This window comes from Schistosoma mansoni, chromosome 2 (assembly GCF_000237925.1).
Source record: "Schistosoma mansoni strain Puerto Rico chromosome 2, complete genome".
Lineage (NCBI taxonomy): Eukaryota > Metazoa > Platyhelminthes > Trematoda > Strigeidida > Schistosomatidae > Schistosoma > Schistosoma mansoni.
Genome location: NC_031496.1, coordinates 21,269,941 through 21,293,464, shown reverse-complemented (window position 1 = coordinate 21,293,464; position 23,524 = coordinate 21,269,941). Strand labels below are relative to the sequence as shown.

The 23,524-nt window shown below is 33.0% G+C and overlaps 1 protein-coding gene across 1 annotated transcript in view; it reads right to left on the bottom strand.

Moving 5' to 3' along the window:
• Smp_157330 (hypothetical protein) overlaps nt 1–19,655 on the bottom strand; it is a gene marked incomplete at both ends in the record, with an annotated part of 27,816 nt that extends 8,161 nt beyond the window's left edge. Inside the window, 8 exons of the mRNA XM_018796066.1 lie at nt 2,116–2,252; nt 4,094–4,174; nt 5,461–5,579; nt 8,453–8,539; nt 12,928–12,996; nt 14,586–14,693; nt 14,895–15,013; nt 19,603–19,655. Coding sequence (XP_018650315.1) covers nt 2,116–2,252; nt 4,094–4,174; nt 5,461–5,579; nt 8,453–8,539; nt 12,928–12,996; nt 14,586–14,693; nt 14,895–15,013; nt 19,603–19,655 — 773 coding nt within the window. The remainder of the gene's footprint in view (nt 1–2,115; nt 2,253–4,093; nt 4,175–5,460; nt 5,580–8,452; nt 8,540–12,927; nt 12,997–14,585; nt 14,694–14,894; nt 15,014–19,602) is intronic.
• Nucleotides 19,656–23,524: the final 3,869 nt, after the last annotated feature.

Genomic DNA, 23,524 nt, shown 5'->3' with positions numbered 1-23,524 from the left:
CAGAGATTGACACTGTTGGATAACGGCTTAGTGATCTAGAGTTTAAGCGCTCGCGCGTGAGACTGATAGGTCCTGGGTTCAGATCTCTCAGAGAGAGATCGTGAATGCGCACTGCTGAGGAGTCTCACTGGAATGAAACGGCGGTCCAGTGCTTCCAGGGTTTCCATGGTGGTCTAGCTTCAATTGACTCATGATTTCAACTATGAATAATGCTGAAATCTACACAAAAAACCTCTTCTGAACATAATTCACGAGAAGATTCATTATACCATTTAATAAAGTATGTATGATATTCAAGAAGGAAGAACACTTCGTTATTTAATCCGTTGAGACACTTACAAGGTTTAATTTAATAATATAACAATTAATTAATTAATTTCAATGAAATAAAATCAATCAATAATCTTTATTTTTGGTTAACAAACAGTTGAAAAGAAAACAACAATAACTGATACGTTTCATTAGGATAGTAAGACAGAATGCTTAATAAATAAATTGATAACAAATATTTTGCCAGCAATAAATTGATTCAAGAAATGAACAAACATTTCATTGGTCTTGTTAACAATTGGTTGAATTCAGAGATTGACACTGTTGGATAACGGCTTAGTGATCTAGAGTTTAAGCGCTCGCGCGTGAGACTGATAGGTCCTGGGTTCAGATCTCTCAGAGAGAGATCGTGAACGCGCACTGCTGAGGAGTCTCACTGGAATGAAACGGCGGTCCAGTGCTTCCAGGTTTTCCATGGTGGTCGAGCTTCAACTGCCTCATGAACTCAACTATTAAATTACAATAACATTTACAAAAACCCTTTTCATAGAACAAATAAATTATCGGACATTGCAATGACCATGAAAATCTTACTTTACGGTTGTAGTGTACATTTAAAGGTAAAATAAACTTTTAATCAATTACACTTCAAAACTTCAACCTAATAATTTGTACACTGAAGAGCTTCTTTAAAATTTAAAATATTCTGTTTGAATATTTAACTGTTAGATGATTTAGTAAATATTACAATTCCCCTATATGAAATAGATGGAATTTGGCTAGCAATGTAATTTAAGATACGTGTTTCGTTCTATTTTGGATTCGTCATCTGAATATACCTGCAGCTCAGAGTAGATATTCACTCTAGGATTTGAATCCAATACCGTCAGCTTCAAGCAGTAGTGGATTATCAATTTATTTACTAAGTGCAAATAGCTATTCACCTGTACATCGGATATGAATTTTGATTTATGATGGTTTGGACTGATCGAATTCACTCAGTGTCAACAACGGAATAATCTAAACGGATACAAATCAAATTATCTTATGTTCCTGAGAATAGTTGTTTAAATAAATTTGTCTTATCTTCAAAGAGATTTAGCAACAAGGTAATTGTCCTCGCTAATCATAAGAGACATTTTACATATTTCTAATACACAAGAAAAACATTATTTAGAAAAATTATTGATGAGAAAGGTCGAGTACTAATTCTGTCGAAATCTAGTTTATTATTAGTATAGTCACGTCAAGCACATCAGACACTTAGCTTATCTCATCTATAACTTATAGAATATCTATAAACGTTCAACTAGATTGACCAGTCAATGTACAGTTGTTAATAATAGTAATTAGTAGGATGAATCGAATAATTCAATAATATGTGATAGTAAACTCATAGATATTCAAATAGGTTTCACTAATACTGTCACTTTCATTTAACATAATTAGGAACTATGGTAAACAATCGAATAGGATTTATAACAAAAGTAACCAAATACTGTATAGTACCTCATTTTTAAAAACAGTGTTGACTAGCTGTTTCGGAGCATCTCATTATTAGATATTTATTTACATATATGAGATAAGAGATATTGAATACGTTTACCTAATAGATCTTTTTTATTAAAGCTCAGCTTCTTGGATAACAATGTTCATGTAGATCAGTTTCTAAACTTAGTCTTTAATTCACTGTATGGTTGATTATTAATTTATGTGTATAAGATTCAGTGAACGAAAAGTCTATTATCGTAGTTATATGATATGAAATAAACTTTTTAGATGTTTTTCCATGAATTTATTAAAATTATCAACTAAACTATGGTAAAACATCAATAACTAACTTACTTTAGAATTTCATTTTCTGATCTATATTGATCTAAAAGGGCGTTTAACTTTGCATGCCATGTAAATGTCGATTCATTGACTTTTTCATCTGGACCTTCAATGCATCTTTGTTCACAGTCTGTAACAAGAATTGTAATCTTAAACAAATGACTATGTATATATATATATATATCATTAGAAATTGACTAGTAGATAACGTCCATTCTATAAAGTTTAGTTACAAATTCCTTAAAGTTGTATAGCAATAATTTGGTAAAGATAATGACTATATTTGTAAATAGTGTTAGCGGAAGTGATCCAAGTTCGGGGAACTAAGAGATATTTATAGTTTGCTTGTCATCTATAGACTGTAGAACTAAAAGTTTTCATAGCGAAAGTTTTAAATCAACTAGAATTAAGAATCATAACATTAGTACATAAGGGATTCCAGTTAATAATAAAATTGTGTTACAACAAACATTTACATGAAATGAATTATTTTAACGAAAAAAAGAAGAAAATTCTATGCAAATAGATAGAATTATAGAGAACATACTTTTATCATATATAGTTGAAAATCATGAGTCAATTGAAGCTAGACCACCATGGAAAACCTGGAAGCATGATTTCAACTATATATAAAAAATTACTAGAAATCTCCATAAACAACCCACTTATCATATGCTCACTAGTGACTGGCTCCATGAGGTATTTCCTAGAGTTCAGGTGAGAAGCAGTAACCATTGTAGTTTAACGAGGTCTGTTGAAAGATATCAACTCACTGAAGACATTGGTGAAATGGTTGCTCAATTTCGTGGATTGGTTGAAGTTAGACATTAACACCGTTGGATGCCGGCTCAGTGGTCTATCGGTTAAGTGCTCGCGCGCGATTCTGGTATGTCCCGGGTTCGGATCTCGCGAGGCGGGATCGTAGATGCGCACTACCGAGGAGTCCCACAATAGGACGAAACGGAAGTCCAGTGCTTCCAGTTTTTCCATGGCGGTCTACCTTCAATTGACTCATGATTCCAACGATGCATAAAAAAATTACTAAAAGTCTTCACAAACAAACCAACATACTTCTATCAGCCCAATTTTTGTATTCATCTAATTGTGTACGTAAATTTTTATTCTCTTCTTTTAGTTCACTTATTTGTTCACGTAATTCATCTAAAATCTAGATAAGAGTAATTTTATGTACACATTTTTTACACACACAATTCTTCAAACAAAATTATCTGTGATATTAAGAGATGAGAAGATAAATTATGAATGACCTTTGAGTGATGGTAAAGTGACCTTGAGAATGTCCATCTACTTACTATGACAAAATGAGGCTTATAAACCAGTCTAAGGAATTAGAATTATAATTTACAGTTGATGGTTAGGGTTAACAATTAAATTTAAGGGTCTATTTTTATCATGAACTGATATCAGCTTAAATGTCAAAACGCTGTTTAGTCAAATGTATAAATGAATCTCGCATCACAATCCAATTTTATTTGTTATTCAATCAATTTCATTGTAGATACAATCATGCATATAAGTCAATTGGGAGTATATTTATATTGATGTGCATAAATGTAGATTATGAGGATTATTTGTTACTTTGAATAATGATAACAGTAGCGAATCCAGAAGTTTTAATGGATCTCTTGTACAATACTTGAAAATACTTTTAGTTTCAAAATCTATGCGGTATTGAAAAGGATATCTAGCTTTACAGTAAAACACGCCCCAGAGAAATCAAGTTTATTGAAGTGACCTCAGATGGGATTGTACACAGGAAAAACAATATCATATGGTGCAGTTTTACATACAATACACTTCCAGTCTGAACATCCTGAAGCGTAACACTGAAAACTACGAATCTTCACTACCATTTTCTCTATTAGGTACAAACGGCACTAACTACTGTTAACTTTTATTTCTTTCACGTAAAACCTGAATGTGAGAATTCAAATATAAGAATAAATCATTAATTTTAATCTGGACTTACACGGTAAAGATTGGTTATTTGCTTTTTATAACTTTTGTTTGAAGTTTTTACAAATAATTCGTTTTGTACCACTGGTGTAGCCTATAAATGCAATAAATGAAGTGTTTTTTATGTGAAATATGGCAGAAATATTAAAAAAAGTTGTTGAAACAATGCAGTAAAATATAAGTTTCTCGTTTCACTTCAGTCACCCAGTCACTCACATTATAGAACCCAGTATATGTGGATCGGCTGAAGTTGTCACACTATATCAGCACAGAGAGATTCCAGATTGGTATAAGCTTTAAAAGCATCAGTGTTCGTATGAAATATTAGGCATGAAAGATATGATTTAAGAAGAAAATATAGATTCAGTTATATATATATATATATATATATATATATATATATATATATATAACTCTTTAATTAGAAAATGGTTTCTTCAATGTACTGATATCAGCTTCAGAGACTGGAAACTACAGAGCACTTGACAGATATATTGTTTTAAGTTGAAATTATTAATTAGTTTATCCCCGCAACCGTGCTTGGATACTTCATCTGACGTCAACCTATAAGGAAAACTATAATTGGACTGGAATAGTCTGTACAAACCAACCGAACAGGGAATTATGCACTTATCAATGACTAGCTTTGAGATAGATTCTCGGTGCTATGGTAAGATAATACTAACAGCGGAGTTTAACAATGTTAAAAGTAGGGGATTTACTTGTTTGTGCAATTAGAAGACTAACATGGTATATCATAAATTAACTAAAGTAGGAAAAGTAGACCATTGAAACCCAACTCATCTATCTAAAGACAACGGGATAAATATGAAATTTAACTTTCGTAGGTTTGATCTTCGGCAAAATAACTGTCTATTACCCACATATTTTCACTAGTTTTTCAAGTGATTTGACTATTTGACAAAAATCATCTTCAAACTCAACTAGTCTTCACAAACCTCGTCAACCAACTATCCAATTTAGTTATTTTTAGATAACTCATATTATATTACAATTGTAATTGACTAAACGTAACTGAGCACACTCAACTGAAAAATTGATTACACTTATTTTCCTTACTTTTATTGTACAATTTGGATCGAAGAGATAATGTTACTTTTTTTTTCGGATTAATTTTGAACATATTTACAAATTGCTTAATCGAATGATAAGCACAGAGCAAAAAAGTAAAAAAACAACAGATATTCATTTATCAATAACCTTAGCCTTATTTAAGTACTATAGTTAACAGTTAGGGTCAATCAAAGCTCAGTAGGTATCAATAAATTACTAGGATACTTTGTTAGCTTCTTAATATCTATCAGTTCATAAAACATCAATGTATCAACAACAAAAAATCAATACCATTACATAACCTACTGTAATAGTAAATTGTGTATTTCCAACTAAATCATTGAATATTTGTGTTAAATTATGATCAACATAAGGAGGGTTTGTAGGATTATGAATTCTTCTAGTTTCGTCAAGTATGAAGCGTTCTGAAAGGTTAAAATTAGTAGAACAGAAATAAAAGAAATTCCACTAAAATGTATTGAGAAATTTTTCTCAAATCATAAAGGTTTCAACTATCGTTAGTGTTATGTCTGGACTAGAATAAATGAATGGTAACCGCTAATAATTATTTATGGACCAATGTTATACGAATATCCTTATTGTAAGACTATTAAGTAACTATATTATATGCATATTCATAATTCTTTCATTATAGGCTTTTATTTGACCTATTGATTATTGTTATATAATTTACTATTCTCAAGTTATTCTCAATGTATATGTGTATATGTGTCATTGGTACGGTCAATAAGTTGGTGACTCTAAATTGACAATCGTATATCGCGATAATTTTATAGCTAAGAGCATAACAATTAGGTTAAACGTAAACTTTGTGTATTGATATTAGTTGAAATATAGTTATTAGAGTAAAGATCCTTCAAGTGTATTAAGTACTTCTATCTGTGATCCCATCTGTAAAGATGTATTATTACTTTTAAACTGAAGATAGATGAAAGTAAAGTTTTGTTTAATTAATAAATTTAAACTGAGACAATATTTAATTTAATTATATTTTAGAAATAAGTGAATGATAAATAACAGCTTAATACACACTGAGTTATCTTTCATGATTTCTTTCTTAGTAAGCCATCAATCATTAAAAATTACCATGTTCTTGGTCTTAGGAATATTTTCATACGTTTAATTACACTGTGGGCTATATAAAAGGATTTATCCTTTCTTATAAAGTAAAACAACCCAAAAATGCAATAATTATTTTAACACAGTTGGATTCACGAATCGATCTATGATAGACCACTATTAAAAACCCGGAAGCACTGGATGACCGGTTCGTCCTAGTTATAGACTCCTCAACATCCACGATCCCTCACACGGGACTCAAATGCGAAAGCTTAACCTCTAGGCCACTGAGCTGCCATCCAACGGTGTTCATTCGATTTTTTTCTGTTACAACCTTATTGACTGTGACAATCAGTAACTCTATTTTTAATCTTAATAAAAGTATCTATTCCCTCAAGACAACAGATAAACTCTGTTTATGATCATTAACCATATCCTAAAAACTAAGCCCATAGATTCCTAAAAGTTATGTCTAACCACTTAAGACTTTTGGTAGACTTGCAAATAATATAAGAATACTTTTCAGGTCTAATTTATATTAGGAAACCTTTTATCTGGATCACACTAGTTTTTCTTTATCAAGTCATCGTAACATTTATTATCATGTAAAAAATATCCTCTTATAGAGCTAAGGGAAACAATTAGATTATAAAATAGCTAAATTATAACTGTGCATACTAACTCATCTCAGTTAATTTTAAATTGTATAAGCCTAACACTTTTTAACGCTTTCAGGATTCAGAAATAATTGTTTTGCTCTTACCGAGAATTATATGCTTTAAGTGTGACATTTTAACGTATACAGTTTCATGAAGGATAAAAAAAATATTGAATACGTAGTCATAATGCAAATACAAATCACTTAATTGTCGTCAGACATCCACGATATTAAGTTATTACTAACCAGTTGCTCAGTGAATCCAAGGTCAAGACATTAACATAATTTACAATTTCTCCTATATATGTGATTATTTTGTAGGACTCACGTTATTGACTATTAATAGAGCTTATTTACTTACTAATCTAAAGTGGAAGTTAACATTCAGCGTAGAAACGTTAAGATAATATGGCTAGATATTTACCTACGTAAAACCTGATATTTTGATTTTGTAGTTTTGATCTATCAATTGATATCAGTGTGAAGTGAAAACTGTCTTTAAATACTGGTCAAATGCTATCATTTATATTTGAAATGTAATTATTGAGATATTGCTTTCCTATAACAGATTTTCATTCGTATAATCACTTGTAAATTTAAGCCATTTGCAAGTGGTGTAAAAAATTTCAACAAAAAGATTTATTTTATTGTACACATATTTGTTTTATATTAAATTTTGTTGCAAAAAACCATTTAAACTGCAGGGCTTAAGAGAAATCTGAACTATCCTGTAACTCTTATGATTCCTTCAAACCGAAATATGATAATCAGTATCCTGCCCGGAAGATTGGTGAATTTCATTGAAATCACCAATGGATCTAAGTTAGACAACCATTGAAAAATTAAAGCCTTGGACGGCCGTTTCGTCGTAGTACAAGATTCCTCAGCAGGGCGTATCCATAACCGTGCAACCAGGAGTCGAAATAGGGATTTTTAGTCCCTTACGCCGACTTATAACCTCTAGACCCGTTGAACCAGTAGGGCTCACTTGTGTTGGATTTGAGGAAGATACTCATCGGGGATAATTTACGATGATAACACAACGTCGCGTACCAATTAAAGTTAGGCATGTATACCACTGGATCCCGTTTTAGTGATCGAATATTTAAACTTTTGCGATTAAGACCGAAGGTCCTGATTTCGATTCCTGACTGTACGGTCATGGATGCGTATTTCTGAAGAGTTTCATACTATGACGAAACGGCCGTCCAGTGCTTTAATTTTTCAATGATTGCCTAACTTAGATCAATCTACGATTTCAATGAAATTCAACAATGTTCCCAATACCATGCTGGAATATAATTTGTTGGTGAGTATTAAAATATATATACACTTAAAAGGCTATTCAACTATTTAAATTCTTGAATAATTTACTTTGTAATTATTAATTTATTTCAGATATTCTATTGGGCATTTTAAACTACTAGTAGCTGATTATTAAAAAAAATGCCAAAATGAATATGTAGTCTGTTTATTACAACATAATAATTACATTATTATAAAGCAACTAAGCATACCTTGAGTATTTTTTTTTATTAATGCTAATTAATTTCCACTTACCTAAATCATAAGCAGCATCAAGAATTTGATCAGTAATTTGTACTTTACTCACCGGAATTTCACGATGGTTTCTCATGTTTAAAAGATCTAAATAGATAGATGATTTTATAGTGAAAAACGAAAAAAAAGGGAATCTTAGATATAAATAATTTTTTTTAAAAGCAGATCAAGTGTGAATTTACTTAGATGATAGAAATCAAATCAGTTCTATCAAAATTAATCATCGTGCTTAGGTCAATGTATAATAAGTAAGTATAGCGAACATTATCAAAATTATTAAAAGTATGATTTTTCATGATAATAAACACGAAAGGAGAGTTTCAAAATCTGAAATGTTTGCCAAAGGGATGTTTCTCATTGTCTCTATCATCGTTTAATGACCGTATTTCTGACAACCAGTGAAATCCATTATAGTTTCTTACGCTACTAAGTTTGAAACAAAGTTCGTCGGGGTTGCATTCAAATATTTTTAGGATGTACTTTATAAGGAACAAAATGGATCCAAAAATAAGACAACACCACAATATTTCCGAAAATTTTAGCTAATAGGTTATTAATAAGTGAGAGGTGCTTCCTAACAGTGTGTTAATCCTAACCATGTGTTAAGTTTTCCAAAATATGATCATGGATGACATTGAGTATTTAATTAGTATTAGAAAAAAGGGTAAGTGCCATTATAACTTCGGACAAATTGAACATCGGATAGATTGTTATTAATAGAAATTATATACATATAATATTATTTCTATTATCAGAAAAAACAGTATGTTTGTTATGGTTTTCTCTGAGACTTGAATAATTCACAATCGACTGCCTTGGAAAAAGCTCACCATTACGTAAGATAAAGAAAGTCAAATACAGGAATTACACAAAAGAAAATATCCAAAATCTAAAAAACATGTTCTCTACGAATAACAACGGATGATTTACAGATGACTCGTTGAAAAACACCGTTGATGTTATTATTTATTATCTTTAATTCTGTTTTGATATTTGTTGTATCACTGAGACCATTTTAATCGAATTACATCTTCAAAACTAAAACGATTACGGGGGGTAAAAGAAGTAATGTAAAAGGAGAAAAACTCGATTGAAGTTCGAAAGTTAAATGGTCTAATAAACCTAGAAAGCGGACGTCTGAGCTCAATGTTTACTCAGAAGCTCCTATCTTGTAAAAGCTGTTTCAAGTAAGTGGAAACTATTTAAAGAGCTTACAATTGAGAGACATAGCAGAAGCGATAACCGTCTGAATGTGACTTAAATAAGTCTTTTGTATATCAGTCATCCGATGTCATACTTCCTTTATCCACAAGTTTGAAGAGTAGCTGTGTAGTGTCTGTTGCTATGTCAAGTCCATATAGCTTATTTCAGCTTCCGAACAGATCAATTTATTCACACTTCTTGAGTAACACTCTTACCTTTATGCATATTATCTTATTAACCCTGAATGTTTTTTATCTGACAGAAGATAAAGCTGCAAGAGAAAGAAATATTAGACAAATAAATGACACAACAAAGAAGCTGGCAGGGGAATATAGTAAGCCGGAGAGACCGGTCAAAGACAAAGAAGGCAAGCCAATCACTGAGATTCAAGAACACAGAAACATATAAGTAGTTTACTTCGAGGAGCTCTTGAATAGGCCAGCTCCACCGAATCCACGGAACATCGAAGCAGCACCTACAGAATTGGTTGTGCATAGACCAAATCGTAACACTACGGATAATTGTTGAGCAATCAATTGAGTGGAACTTGTCACTATACATCAACTTCTTTGACTATGAGAAAGCCTTTGACAGTGTTGATAGAATAACATTATGGAATCTTCTTCAACACCAGGGTGTACCGGAGAATATCATCAGTGCAAAGTGGTACATGGAGTACAGCTGTAAGACGCATTTCAAGTAGGGACCAGAGTCAGACAAGGTTGCCTCCTCTCCTCGTTTCTCCTTTTTTTGGTAATTAACTGGATTATAAAGACCTCCACATTTGAGAGGAAGCACGGAATAAAATGGACAGCTTGCATGCAACTAGACGATTTGGACTTCTCAGAGGACCTTATCCTTCTATCTCATACACACCATCAAATGCAATTCAAGTCAACCAATGTAGCAATAGCCTATGCATCAGTAGGCTTCAACATATACAAGGGAGAAGGCAAGATCCTCAAATATAACATGGAGAGCATCAACCAATCTAATCACACGTAGTGGAAAAAACTCTAGAAGATGTGGAAACTCTCATGTACCTGGACAGCATCATCGATGAACTAGGAGGATCAGATGCAGGCCCAAATGACGTTCTGTGTCATCCATTGATGAGCATCTTTAGCGAATCATTTACAACTAATCTCATGTCACAAATATGGAGAAAGATAGAGATAATCCTTATGACTAAGAAATTATCTGGCAATAAGAAATTTAAATTCACAACGAAAAACTTTACTTCTTCTCAAAACGACGAAAAAACTATTGCTGCTCTCACTTCAACCAGCCATAAAAGAGCACAGTTATCTGTATTACTTTGCTTAAAAATGGAGAGGAAGGACGTAAGATACTGCTATTGTTCTGTATAATAATATAATGTTTGGCTTAGCAAAGAGTAAGAAGTATGTTCGGTGCATTTTATTAGATTATACTTCTGCCTCTGATCTTATTCCAAGACAATTTTTACTTAACAAGTTAATCAGAGTCAACACCGACAGCTGAATAACCAACTGGCTATGTTCCTACCTCTCTGGAAGAGATGAGTATACTGTGCTTATAGGAAATTATGTGACGTCTCTACTGTCCCATGAGGGTGTGCCACAAAGGGCTGTCCTTTCCTCTCTTCTCTTCTTTTTTTCTGCATGATCTGCCATATTCCACAGAAAACGCTTTTGTTGAATACATGGACAATCTCTCTGTATGTATACCGATTTTTCCCCTTACATCCCCTTGGAATGAATGAGTTCTTGTCTTGCATTGAATAGTCATCTGTTGTTAATTGTTTCACAGTTAACCTGTCTAAATGTTAGCTGTAGCCTGAGACACGAACGGCATCTAAACACCCTGTTGGAATCCCATGAAGCTTGTACTAATGGATATTCTTTGATAAACTTAGTGTCGAAGGTCAATTAACTTGATGTAACTTTATCCTCTTTTCCTTCTTGATCTCATGTTTTATTGTTATCTAAGAACGTTTTCCATCTGATTTACTATATAAAGAGGTTACATGCTTTCGGGACTACTCGACGCTTACGCTTACATGTTGTTAACTCCCACACTATTACCTATTATTTTTCACTGTCCTCCACTATTCTCTCTTGAGCTTTTGAGAGAAGACTTTGCTGAATTACAGAGAGTACTAAGGTCAGTTAGCATGGCGTGTCGGAAATCTTTTAAGGTTATTATTAATATGGTTGTGGATAGACATCTAAAGTCTTACACACTCCTGACAGGTGTTATCTTATTAAATAAGAACCATCCATTTTATTCATATCTTTCTCCTTGTATATATTTTGGTAGAACTAGACGTCAATATATTAAAATCCATGCACTCAAGCAGATATATGAAAGTTCTACAATACTTTATCTAGCAAATATACGGTGTTACGAACAGGTCGTTATAGCTGACCTAGTCAGCACCTCGTATTCTTAAACGTGTTCCTAACTAAAAAAAATTGTACGGAGTTAAATCCTTAAAAAAATACTTCGTTTGATTTCAGGTAGTTTATCTAATTAATTTATGTTGATATGTATGCAGTTATCGGTTTTATTACCTTTAGTGTTCTATATATTATGTGAAAAAGACTTGTTAAAATACTTAGCGCTGACAATTCTATATTGTTACAAAAAGTATAATACTGAATAAAGCCATTAATGATAATGATAATAATAAAATATAGTTAATCGATTCGAATCATCTGTGACATAATATGTTTTAATACTTATACAAACTGTTGTATCTAATATTGCATTGATTTAAACTTTCTCCTCTAAATTATTCAGAATTATATGTTATACAATATAATCTCAAGTGTAAGCATAACTGAAGGTTCCACATTAGAACAAATCAAGTTCCCAAGGTTCCCTAGTTTTTTGGTCATTCTTAAGCTGATGTCATTTTTTAGTGTAAACGATCTTCCGTTAATCGGTTCGTTTCGTCTCGATAAGTTACATAAACCCGTATCATGTGATTCGTGACATTTAGGAAAGATTGTATATAAATAAATATATAAATACCCTTATCAGATTCATTTATATTTATGACAAATAATAACGTCTGTCAAAATTGTGACTATTCAAATACCAAAGGCTATGAAATTCAAGTAATAATCTTACCACAGATGAAGCATTTGTCAGACTATCATTATTCTGATCAATTAATCATTACATATTATTTAAAGCTGATATGTTTGTGTAGAAAGGAAGGACTCTTGTAGTTTAAACAAGAGTACATTTCAATATTATATATATATATATATCCCAGTACTTACCTTTAGGATTAAAGGCATTTATTTTTCCGCTTTGCATAAATATATCTGTGTATTTGTCTTGTTCCTGATCTATTTAGAAATAATAGAGAAAATTAAAAGAAAATCATAAAATTTTATGAATGTACAAAAACATTGAAAGTTGGACTAAAACATGAAACTGTAAAAGCAATTTTGATGAAGACGTTTTGTTCATAAATTCTCTTTTAGCTTTAAGGTCAAAATAATAATGATCACTGACAGGTTTACGGTCATTTTTGAACAGAAATTACACCTAAATTCATTTAGCAGTGTTTGTTTGAATCTTTTCCTTAATGTTTAGGACTGCAACTGGTCCGTCTCTAATTGGCATATGTGCATACTGTGCGTATTGCCTCGATATAGCCTTAATTTACAAGCATTGTAAGCAAAGATGTAGGTACATTCAGCTGATGAGTCCTAAATAAGACGAAACGCGCGTCCTAGATTCCACTGCTAGCCACTATCCATCTTTTCTTAGAAATTACACCTTTCTGTTGGTTTTAGGTAATGAAAATATAAAGTTTAGTTTCAAGAGTTTAACGAAAAACTCTGGCAAAAAATACATCAGAATTATTGTCAAAGTTTGTTCTTACGAAAAAAATTGATTCTATAGAGCATTACGATTACTTCTAAAAACTGGGTATTTATGATTTACAAAGAAATATTCATTATTGTTTTCGTGACTCATTAATTCAAGTATATCAATATTCATTCCCATGTCTGAAAGTCTTATGTTCAATTACATATGAAACCATGGCTGTGTACTGATTTAGAGTTTAAAATCATGATGAAATAATTACCCATTTTTCTTTTATCAGGTGATGTCACTTTGTGATAAAAATAATTAACAAATTCACTTGGTGCTGTATACTTGTATCTTTCCATTGTTATCTAGGACTGTAATTGATCAATCTCTTGTTGGCATATGTGCATCCTGTGCGGATTGTCTCGATATTGCCTTAAGTCACAAGCTTTATAAGCAAGTATGGATAGTGGATAACGTGATGGCGTTTAATGCGAACGATTTTTCAAATAACTACAGTTAAGCTTGAAGTGATGGGTTTAGATTGGATTATACAAAGTTATTGTGTGATATATGATTTTCTATTGAATGGAACAGTCTAGGGTCTGTCATTTCAAACTTGGTAATAAATCACCAAACACAAATTAATTAATCAATTAATTTTACTTAGATAATACCTAAACCGATTTCAAAATGAGAAAGTAACTAGAATAATTTGCCTGGATGATGATATACTGATTAGTAGAATGTGCTTAAAAGAAATAGATTCCTTGAAATGGTAATTAGAGGCTGTGATCTTTTGATTTGAGTGCTTTTGAAGAGATAACAAACGGGATTCAGTAAAATTGATACGTTATCAGGTTATATTGCGAGCTATTCAATCCAAACTTTATATACGGCATAATTTGATTCAATGGCTTAGAATTTTAAACACTGTGATCATCATATACATGTTTCATAACAATGAGCTTCTTTTTTAAAGGTTTGAATAGTTCATTGTTATCTGTTCGTCAATCCATTTTATACTTAAGCTTATAGTTAAAACCGTGATGAAATCGAAATTCAAATAAACGCTCGAAGTAATTTCTTTTAAATTAATGATACTATATGAACTTACTCAAATGTGGATGAAATATAAATGGTCCAATTAATTTATTGGAATTCAATGTTAAATAAAATATACAACTATCCGATGTATTTTGATAAGTTAAAATATTTTTTATATCTGCATAATAATTTGAAGGCATGATAGATCTCTTCTTAATATAATTCTGTTCATTATTGAAATAATTATGTTTACTTAGATTTTCACTGCTTTGATCAACATCGTCAACATCTTCAATTTCATCGTCATAGTTATATTCATTTTCATCATCATTATAATTATCTATATTTATGTCATAGTCAGTATTCCTTAAATGTTTACGCCTTGTTCGACGTCGATTTCGATTTTTAGAGCTATAAGCACGTTGTTGTTGTAAATATTTTGGAATAAACTTTTTCATATTTTTTCTTGGAGAATAATCATAATCCGTCGAGAATATTCTTTCGTGAGGTGATTGAAACAATGTGAAAATATTTTCACTTTTATATTTTTTAAATTTACTATGATGATTTATTTGTGATTCATCAATGTCAATCAATTTCGGTACTAACATATACGTATCAATGATAATTATACAGTATGAACAAATGCAAAATAAATATAATAAGTTTCAAATAATATATCCTAGCTTATCTTTTCTATTTTATAAAAATCAAATTGTCCACATTCTTTTCTCTATATAATTTAAAACAAATTAAGGTCATCTATATTGACAACTCGATTTTTATTGGTTTGCACAAAGTCAACATTTATTTGTTTATGAAAGGACAAATTTGAAATGTAGTAGTTTTTAAGTTAACATAAGTGTTCGAGTATTGGAACGTTATGAAGAAATATGGAAGAGAATAAAAAGATATTGATAACAAAGCTAGATTGATTCTATGCAAGAATTTATATTATTTGATCAATTGATAATAAATGACCATGGTATTCAAATACAGATTGAAACATGATCATTCTTTGTTCGTTGTGTGCTCATAATGGAACTTGAAGAGATCAGTAATCTACCACTTATAATACTCAAAAAAAGTATTGAATATTTAATTATGAAAAATAAATGTTCTTCTATAACTTATGAAAGAGATGTTCTTTAAAGTTCATTATTGTCAGGAAATCAAGCAGTTAGGTTTGATGAACGCTTTAGAGAATATGACAGACTACAATTCCGAAAATGACTTGCAAACGCTATTGAATAAACAGGGTTATATGGTATTTTTACAGTTCATTTTTAGTCGATCAGAATCTAAAAAATATAATTTCCTTTGTAGGGTAAGAATATATATTACAATTAATTTCAAGTTGACAAAAGATTGAAGATCAAATAGCATTTGACAACTATGTTAACTATGTCAACAACTATGTTGACAACTACTTTCGCCTTATGACTCCATTAATTTTGATTCCTGAAAAATGTACTACTTTTATACAACTAAATCGAATCAAGTCTGTCAACAAACAGCATCATAAACAAACATATCTGTAGTTTGCACCATTGAATGACTGAACCAAAAATGATACTAAATTTTCTATTGAATGCATTATCTACTATTTAAAAAAACTTTGATTTTGTGACTAAATGAAATCCTATAAAATAATGTGTGAACAAATACTACTCAGTAATCCGTTTCCTCACATGTGTTAATCATCTGGAATCTGAGTGTGACCCCTTTCAGTTTATTAAACTGACATTTAAATAAAAGTAAATGCAGCCGAATAAACCGAAACGACAACTCTACATGGTGCAAATACTAAATTAGTGATGTGGAATCCTAATTTGTACGCAGAAACATAAGGCGTTGATGTACATAATTTCATGTAAAAAAAGGAATGTAAGCACCTGAATTTCGTAGAATGAATACCTCATTTGTTAGTTGGATCACCAGTGCTACCAGATTTCTTGAGAGGATAGATTATAGACTTCGGCTATGACATCACAGCTGTTGTGCATAAAACAGAAGGCCACACGTGTTTCAGAGATTAGTAGAAATTGTGAAACTCCATAGTAGAAGTAAGTTACCAGAGAATGCCGAGTGGCTTCAGACCAATTTGACGTTTGAAAATTGGTATGGTTATGGAATTTAATACAGACATACTAAATATACATTACTGCGTACCAACTTTGGAATACGATATTTGACTGAGCATGAAAATAATACGTGCATTAGTTATAATACATTAGATGAATTCTGCTCAGCTGTCTTATTAATTCGAATACCTTGTATGAATATGTATTCTTGAGTATTGCCTACCACCTACGCACACATTCATTCTGCTAGCTTTAATGTTAGTCGCTTCATTGATTCGATTGCTCATTCATTTCCCTATGTATATATACATGTACATTATAATCCTATTTATTCGACTTGTACGCTCAATCGCTCGCTCGCTTTTCGGCACTAGCTCTTCATTCTTGCTTCGCGCATCTGTGGTTTTAGTGACCTGTGCGTCAAAAAATAATAAACGTGATTAACACTTTATATTCGTCTTACGATTTGTACACCGTTAGAGGCGTTATGTAGTAACGGTTATCAGGACGAACAGTATACGAGGTTTATGGACTATATTGAATACCGGCAACACTGTCCTTGATTTGCCAATTCTTGCATTTACGCCTGCACCCGATCCTCCTATTTCATCGATGATACTGTCCAGGTATGTGAGAGTTTCCACCTCTTCTAGAGCTTTTCCATTACATGTGATGAGATTGGGTGATACTCTCTGTGTTGCATTTGAGGAGCTTGCATTTCCCCTTGTACCTAATCCTCCTTCGGATTTCAATTTCCAAACATAATATGTACGTTCGTGCTCATCCAGTTTTTCATGGTTTAAATTGCGTTATTTCTGGGGTTTCTAGTTCGTACAATAATCCAAATACTTATACTTATCACAGAACCACAAAGAAAGACAGTATGCAGCCTTGTGTGACTCCGGCACTCACTTGGAATGCATCTGTCAGCTGTCCTTCATGAACCACTTTGCAATGTAGTCCGTCGTATGAAATCTGTATGACAATGACGATCCTTTCCGGTACACTATAATGAAGGATAAAGTTTCATAATGTTCTCCTATCCACACTGTTAAGCTCTCTCTTAATCAAGGGGGTTGATGTATGTTGACTAAATCTACTTATTTGATTGTTCAACGATGATCCGTAGTGTCGTGATTTGGTCTATGCACGACCGACCCTTAAGTAAAACAGTCTGATGATCTCGAAAATTGGCAACTACTGAGTCTTGTTCAGTAACACTGGTGAAAACGTTTCCTGGTATCGACAGTAGTTCTCACATTTGATCCGATCTTCCTTCTTTTGTACCTTGGCGAGGTATCCTTCTTTTCAGTCTGTCAGTGGCACTTGATCCCCCTCCCAAATCTTCCTGAATAGAACGTGGGGCATACTTGCATTTGCTTCTATGTCTGACTTCAGTGCTCCAGCTGGTATATTGTCAGGTCCTGTTACATTACAGCTTTTGATTTGTCTGATGGTCATCCTAACCTCTGGTGAGGTGGGAACTATCCAAGAGTTCTTCAAACTTTTCTGCCCACCTTGTTCCTTTTTTTCATGAATCTCAGTGATTGACTTGTCTTTATTGCTCTTGGTTGATGTAGCTTACATTCTTTTCGTCACAGTTTCTTCGTTTTTATCATGTAACTGTCTGATACTCTTTCCTCGTGAAGCGTTTTCCCTGTCATTGCTAGCCCTTCCATGTATTTCCGCTTATCAGCTCTAATACTCTCCTTCACTTGTTTTCTTGCTTCTGTGTATCTGGTGTGTGCTTTGACTTTCTCTGTTATTACTTACTTAAATAGAACATGAAGCATTTGTGCAGTTGCTCCTATATCTGCTTCTCTAAATCCTGATCAAGGCTCTGACAGAAATGCACATTTTATAATGGTGCTTGCTTTGATCCAGAACTTTCTTACATATTAAAGCTAGGGTTATTTATCTCTTTCCAGTTATTTGCCATTAGAGTTTCCTCTTCTTTTAATCGAACTTGTTAGGCCTGAAACTTACTGTCGTGAAGTATTTTTAATTCACCGAGTTTGTCTGTATCTCAGTAGGGGGCTGTAATGAATTTGTGTAATGTCATTTCTCCATTGCCTCTTTAGCCTTAGCTTTATCATGGCAACAAGCAGGTGGTGAGCTGGATCTATTACAGATCTTCTCTATGTTCCCACATCTTCCATTGACCTCAAATTTGTAGTTAAAAAGATATAATTGATTCGATTCTCTGTAGTGCGATTCGGTGATACCCATGTAGCTTCGTATATGTGTTTGTACGAGAATATTGTGCCGCCTATAACCTTTTTGTTGAATGCACATAAATTTGGATGATTGAGATAATTTTTTGCAAGTAAGAGTTGAGTAAAATCCCCTTCTGCGTAATATCGTTGCTGATCTCAGGTCTAACCCTCCTCCTTTATTTGAGCTTGAGATCAGGAGAAACTGTATAAGGGCTCTAAACTGAGTTGGTTACTACTGCATATACTAGTTTATTCAGTTACATATACATACATTCAGGAACATTTTTACTCCAGTCTTTACTTAAATCCTTTGTCTTTGGTCATCGAGTATAAAAATCACGAACACAACAATGGTGTAAAACCGTTTAAATCACTTGATTTCAAATATTTCTCTCCAATTTCTTTTAATTTGCTTTGCAATAATAAAATATACGAATACGGAGGCTCGCCATTTGTTCTTGTTCCTCAAAAGATATCATTGCTCAATATTAATCTATCTCAACTTTTCTCCATAAGAGCAATGCTTTCCTTTCCCATGTTTTCAGCACATTGTTCCATGGATTGTATGGCAACTCAAGATATTGCTTTTGAGAAACTGAAGTTCATTCGTAGATCAGCTTGAGATGTACTACGTGTCGTAGTAATCAAGCTGGATGATTTGATTGTGAATCTTTTATTGTCGTTCTGAATACCATCATGAGAATGTGCTTTCAGAAGAATTGAGTCACAATTTACTAATAACTTTCTCTTTTGGTCTGGAATCTGGGGGGTTACTACCCACAATTACGTAGTAGTTTTCTCGCTTCGCCTGAACTCGCCTTGTTGTGGATACTTTCTCATGTTAGCCGAGAGATAAATTCGATTTCTATGTGTCAAGTGACTAATATTCGATTAGGGCCTCAGGCTTCTGAAAAATCTACAAGTATTTTTGCTTTCGCTATTCGGTATTTCGACGCTCTTCCAGTAAAACTCATGCAGGAATTTGTCTACATGGACTGATGATAGAAGCCCTATTAGGTCATTCAGCTGTTAACTGGTATTTATTGAGGTATGAACAAAGCGTATTTCTATATTGTACTGCGTAGTGTTTATCCCAGTATTTTAAATCAGATTTGACATTGATTCATATGCTTTTGTTTTATCTTCGGTTTCCATGATAATGTTTTGAGCAATTTTGTCAACTTATGCTCCACAAACACTCCTGATGATCGCAACAACCTGTTTTTGTTGTCAGAAATGCTTTTCATCATATTAGCTATCAAACGACTTTCGAGCAAACCTTGCACTGGTAACATTGAAGAGCATTTTTGGCCAGTTTGATGGTGGAACATTCCACATAATCTTCAACAGTTTTATTCGTCTCCATTAAGAGGTGACCTTCTAATAGCTTACAGTATCCTTAACACTTCTGGACATTCCCTTAAACATCTACTTACGCTTAGTCACAACACTAACTTAAGGGGTTGTAGCTGTAAATAAATACCCAAAATCAATAGCTCTGTAAGTGTTTGTAGTATCCGTTTATATGTTAAGCCCATATACTTTATTGTAACTTCTGGCCAAGCCAATACACCTACATATTATGAGTCATATTTAGATCTTGTTAATTATTCGCTTATTAACCTTGACTATATTTCTATATGGGCGTATATGTGTGCACACTTCGTATCTTATTCATCACATGTTTATCATTCATTTTCGTCTGGCTATAAATATTGAATAATGCTTGCCCATAGCCAGTTGGCTTCCCCGCCATCTACAATACGTGTCATCTTTGCTTCGCTCGCTTACACTTGCTCATGTGCCAACAGCTTTCTGGTGTGCATCATTCATCAATAAAAATGTAGTTGCCGCTTTCCTTTGCCTTCTGATATTATGCACCGTTAAGACTTGTACCATAACGGTTATCAGGGTGAACGAATAACGAAGCACGGCACTACATTATCGACATTGGATACTGATCACATTAGATTTAGTGGACTCATTTAGCTGAAGGCGATCGGTCATGCATTCCTACAAGATTATGTTACAGCACGGTGTGGGAAAAATTTCCTATGAACATTAGCCAGATAAGATCATTTGCTTCTCGATATATTGATAACGCATCAAATATATCTTCCAACCTCTTCGCTTCTGACTTCTGATTTTACCTAGGTGGACACGATTCGATTATAGGTGTTACTGGTAAAGAGTTGTCAAACTACAATACTGGTGGTATTTCCATGGTCAAGTGTTGTCAAATTACAATACTGGTAGTATCTTCAGCGTATTGGTGATCCACTGCTACTAGACACGGAAGCCCGTTAAGCGAAAGCTTCTTCTATTCCGTCCTCAACCATTGGAACCATTTGAACACCTAGAAGCTGCAGGCCCAACATAGAAGAACAGACTGTAGACACAACTCCTACTCCGTAAGAGTTGTCAAATGTTGGAATTCATTGCCGACTGAGCTAGTCTGGGCGACTTTGCAGGAATCCTTTAAGAGAAAACTCGACCTTTTCTTATGGACTAAGAATAAAATCTTATTATAATTTGCCAATTTCTTACTAGAATATAAGTTGCTTAAAGGTGGATGAACGACGACCCATAACACCCTTAAGCCAATGAATATGAACATCCGGACTTGTTTAAAAGACTTTGGATATTCATACCATCTGTCCATTACAATACTGAAAATGAGATGTTTTACGCATCGCTGTCATGGCAACGCAACCAACGAACTTTGAGTTCCTCCGTTGTGCTTTATTCCAGACTCTACACTAACAACCTATAGTTTCGAATAAAAGATTTTATTAATCTTACGTTTGTGTCCTTACTGATCGCTTTGGATAGCTTTCCGCAGTATACGTTAGTTCATTCTTTGTGCTTACTGAGTTATTTGCGTACATTTTCTCTTGCAGATTCTCTTGGGGACACTGGTCCTAATTACGCCACCACAAAAATTACCTCAAGGCTAGACACAAACATATTAAAGGCAATATGACTGAGCTGTAAGAAAAATTTTACTATGTGAACTCAGTTTAGGGCTGACAAAAAATCTGATGATGAGAGTTTCGGTATTTTTCAGCCATTGGATTATTCATTTCTGAATATAAAAAACTTATCAGGTATTGAAAATATCCGTAACACTTACATATTTCAACAGATTTGCCTGTTTGTAGTCCGAGAATAATACCTAGCATCAATTCAGTCATTAAAAAGGATATAAATGGAAAATGGATCAGTCAGACTCTGAAGATAAATAATAACCAAATAGAGGACATTTCTACGCTACCTATTGTGGTTTATGAGCTTTTAGGAGACACGTCCAATTTAACATGGTTAGATTTATCTTGTAACAACATACCCAGTATCCCGAATGTAAATTTCAGTTTGTTTTTACTTTCAATTTTAGCTCAGTCTTTTAGTAGTCTTAAACACCTGAAAATCATCTATATGCATGGAAACAAAATAGCGACATTCCAGGAAGTAATAAAACTCAGACAGCTACCGAAGCTCACAAAACTTACATTACATGGAAACCTTATTGAAAAGGAGAAGGTAATGCTTTATGTCAGTTCACAGATACAGCCAGTTATTATTCGTTTTTTAGAAAAGCATGCATCTTAGCTCTCATGAAGACATCATTAAGCTAATTAGGTGATTTTTTGACAAGTATCATGATACATTTTCCAGGCAAAAATGACATAACACCTAGGGGCTTGAAACAAGCTCTAATTTTGTAGTACAAACTTTTGTTGTTAATGCTTTACATAAGTATGAAATGAGGAAATACTGTAATTCGAGAGGGGCTCTGCTTTCCTTACTCTTAAGAACTAGGTTAAGGCTTATTTTTAAGAAATTCACAACAAACCTGATACAAAGTGGAGATAACTCTTTTTGGCATCACATATACTGTTACAACTTTCATGGTCAAAGGAACCGATCACTAACAACACACATACAGAAGTCACATGCATGATCCATACACTAAAAGTTGACATTTCAGTTTGAAGAATAAATAACAGTAGATATAGACACAGACTTCTTAAAAGTATATGAGGAAGGATAAACTATATTTCGTTTCCATAGGTGTGAAATGATGTATGACTTGGAAATTATTACTAATAAACTGGAAGCGTTCTTTATGATCGAAGCATCACGTTCACAGTAATCAATTATGATGAAAAAACTTTTGTTGAAAACCGAAAAACCTTAGTGTTGTCAACATCTTACATAGTAGTTTTCATTTAGTCCAATAATTTGTTCTTTTTGCAGGGTTACTTCCACACGGTTCTCTCAATATTACCTAATCTAGTAACTCTGGATTTTACTGGGATCTCGCGGGCGGACAAACAGACTGCGGCACTGATTAGACGTCCTGGTCAAAACAAACATTGAAAGGAGAAATCTCTTCACATCGTAGGTTCATGAAATAGTCATTGGGAGTGTACCAAACAAGAGACTTAAACTGCTAAGGACAATGAAATAAGTTACATTTTGCTAACTGCTTTTTTGTCAATAGACACTTACCCCTTTCAGCTTATATTTTTTCAAGTTGTTTTGGTGATGATACATTTAAAATTAGAATTATTCTAGTAATGCAGAACACCTTATTCGCATTCTGATGACAATTTGAGAATATGAAAAAGAAATCAAGACAAATAAACACCGACAGTTTAAATTTTGTGTTTTACACGCAAGAAATATTCACGAAGACTTATACAAGA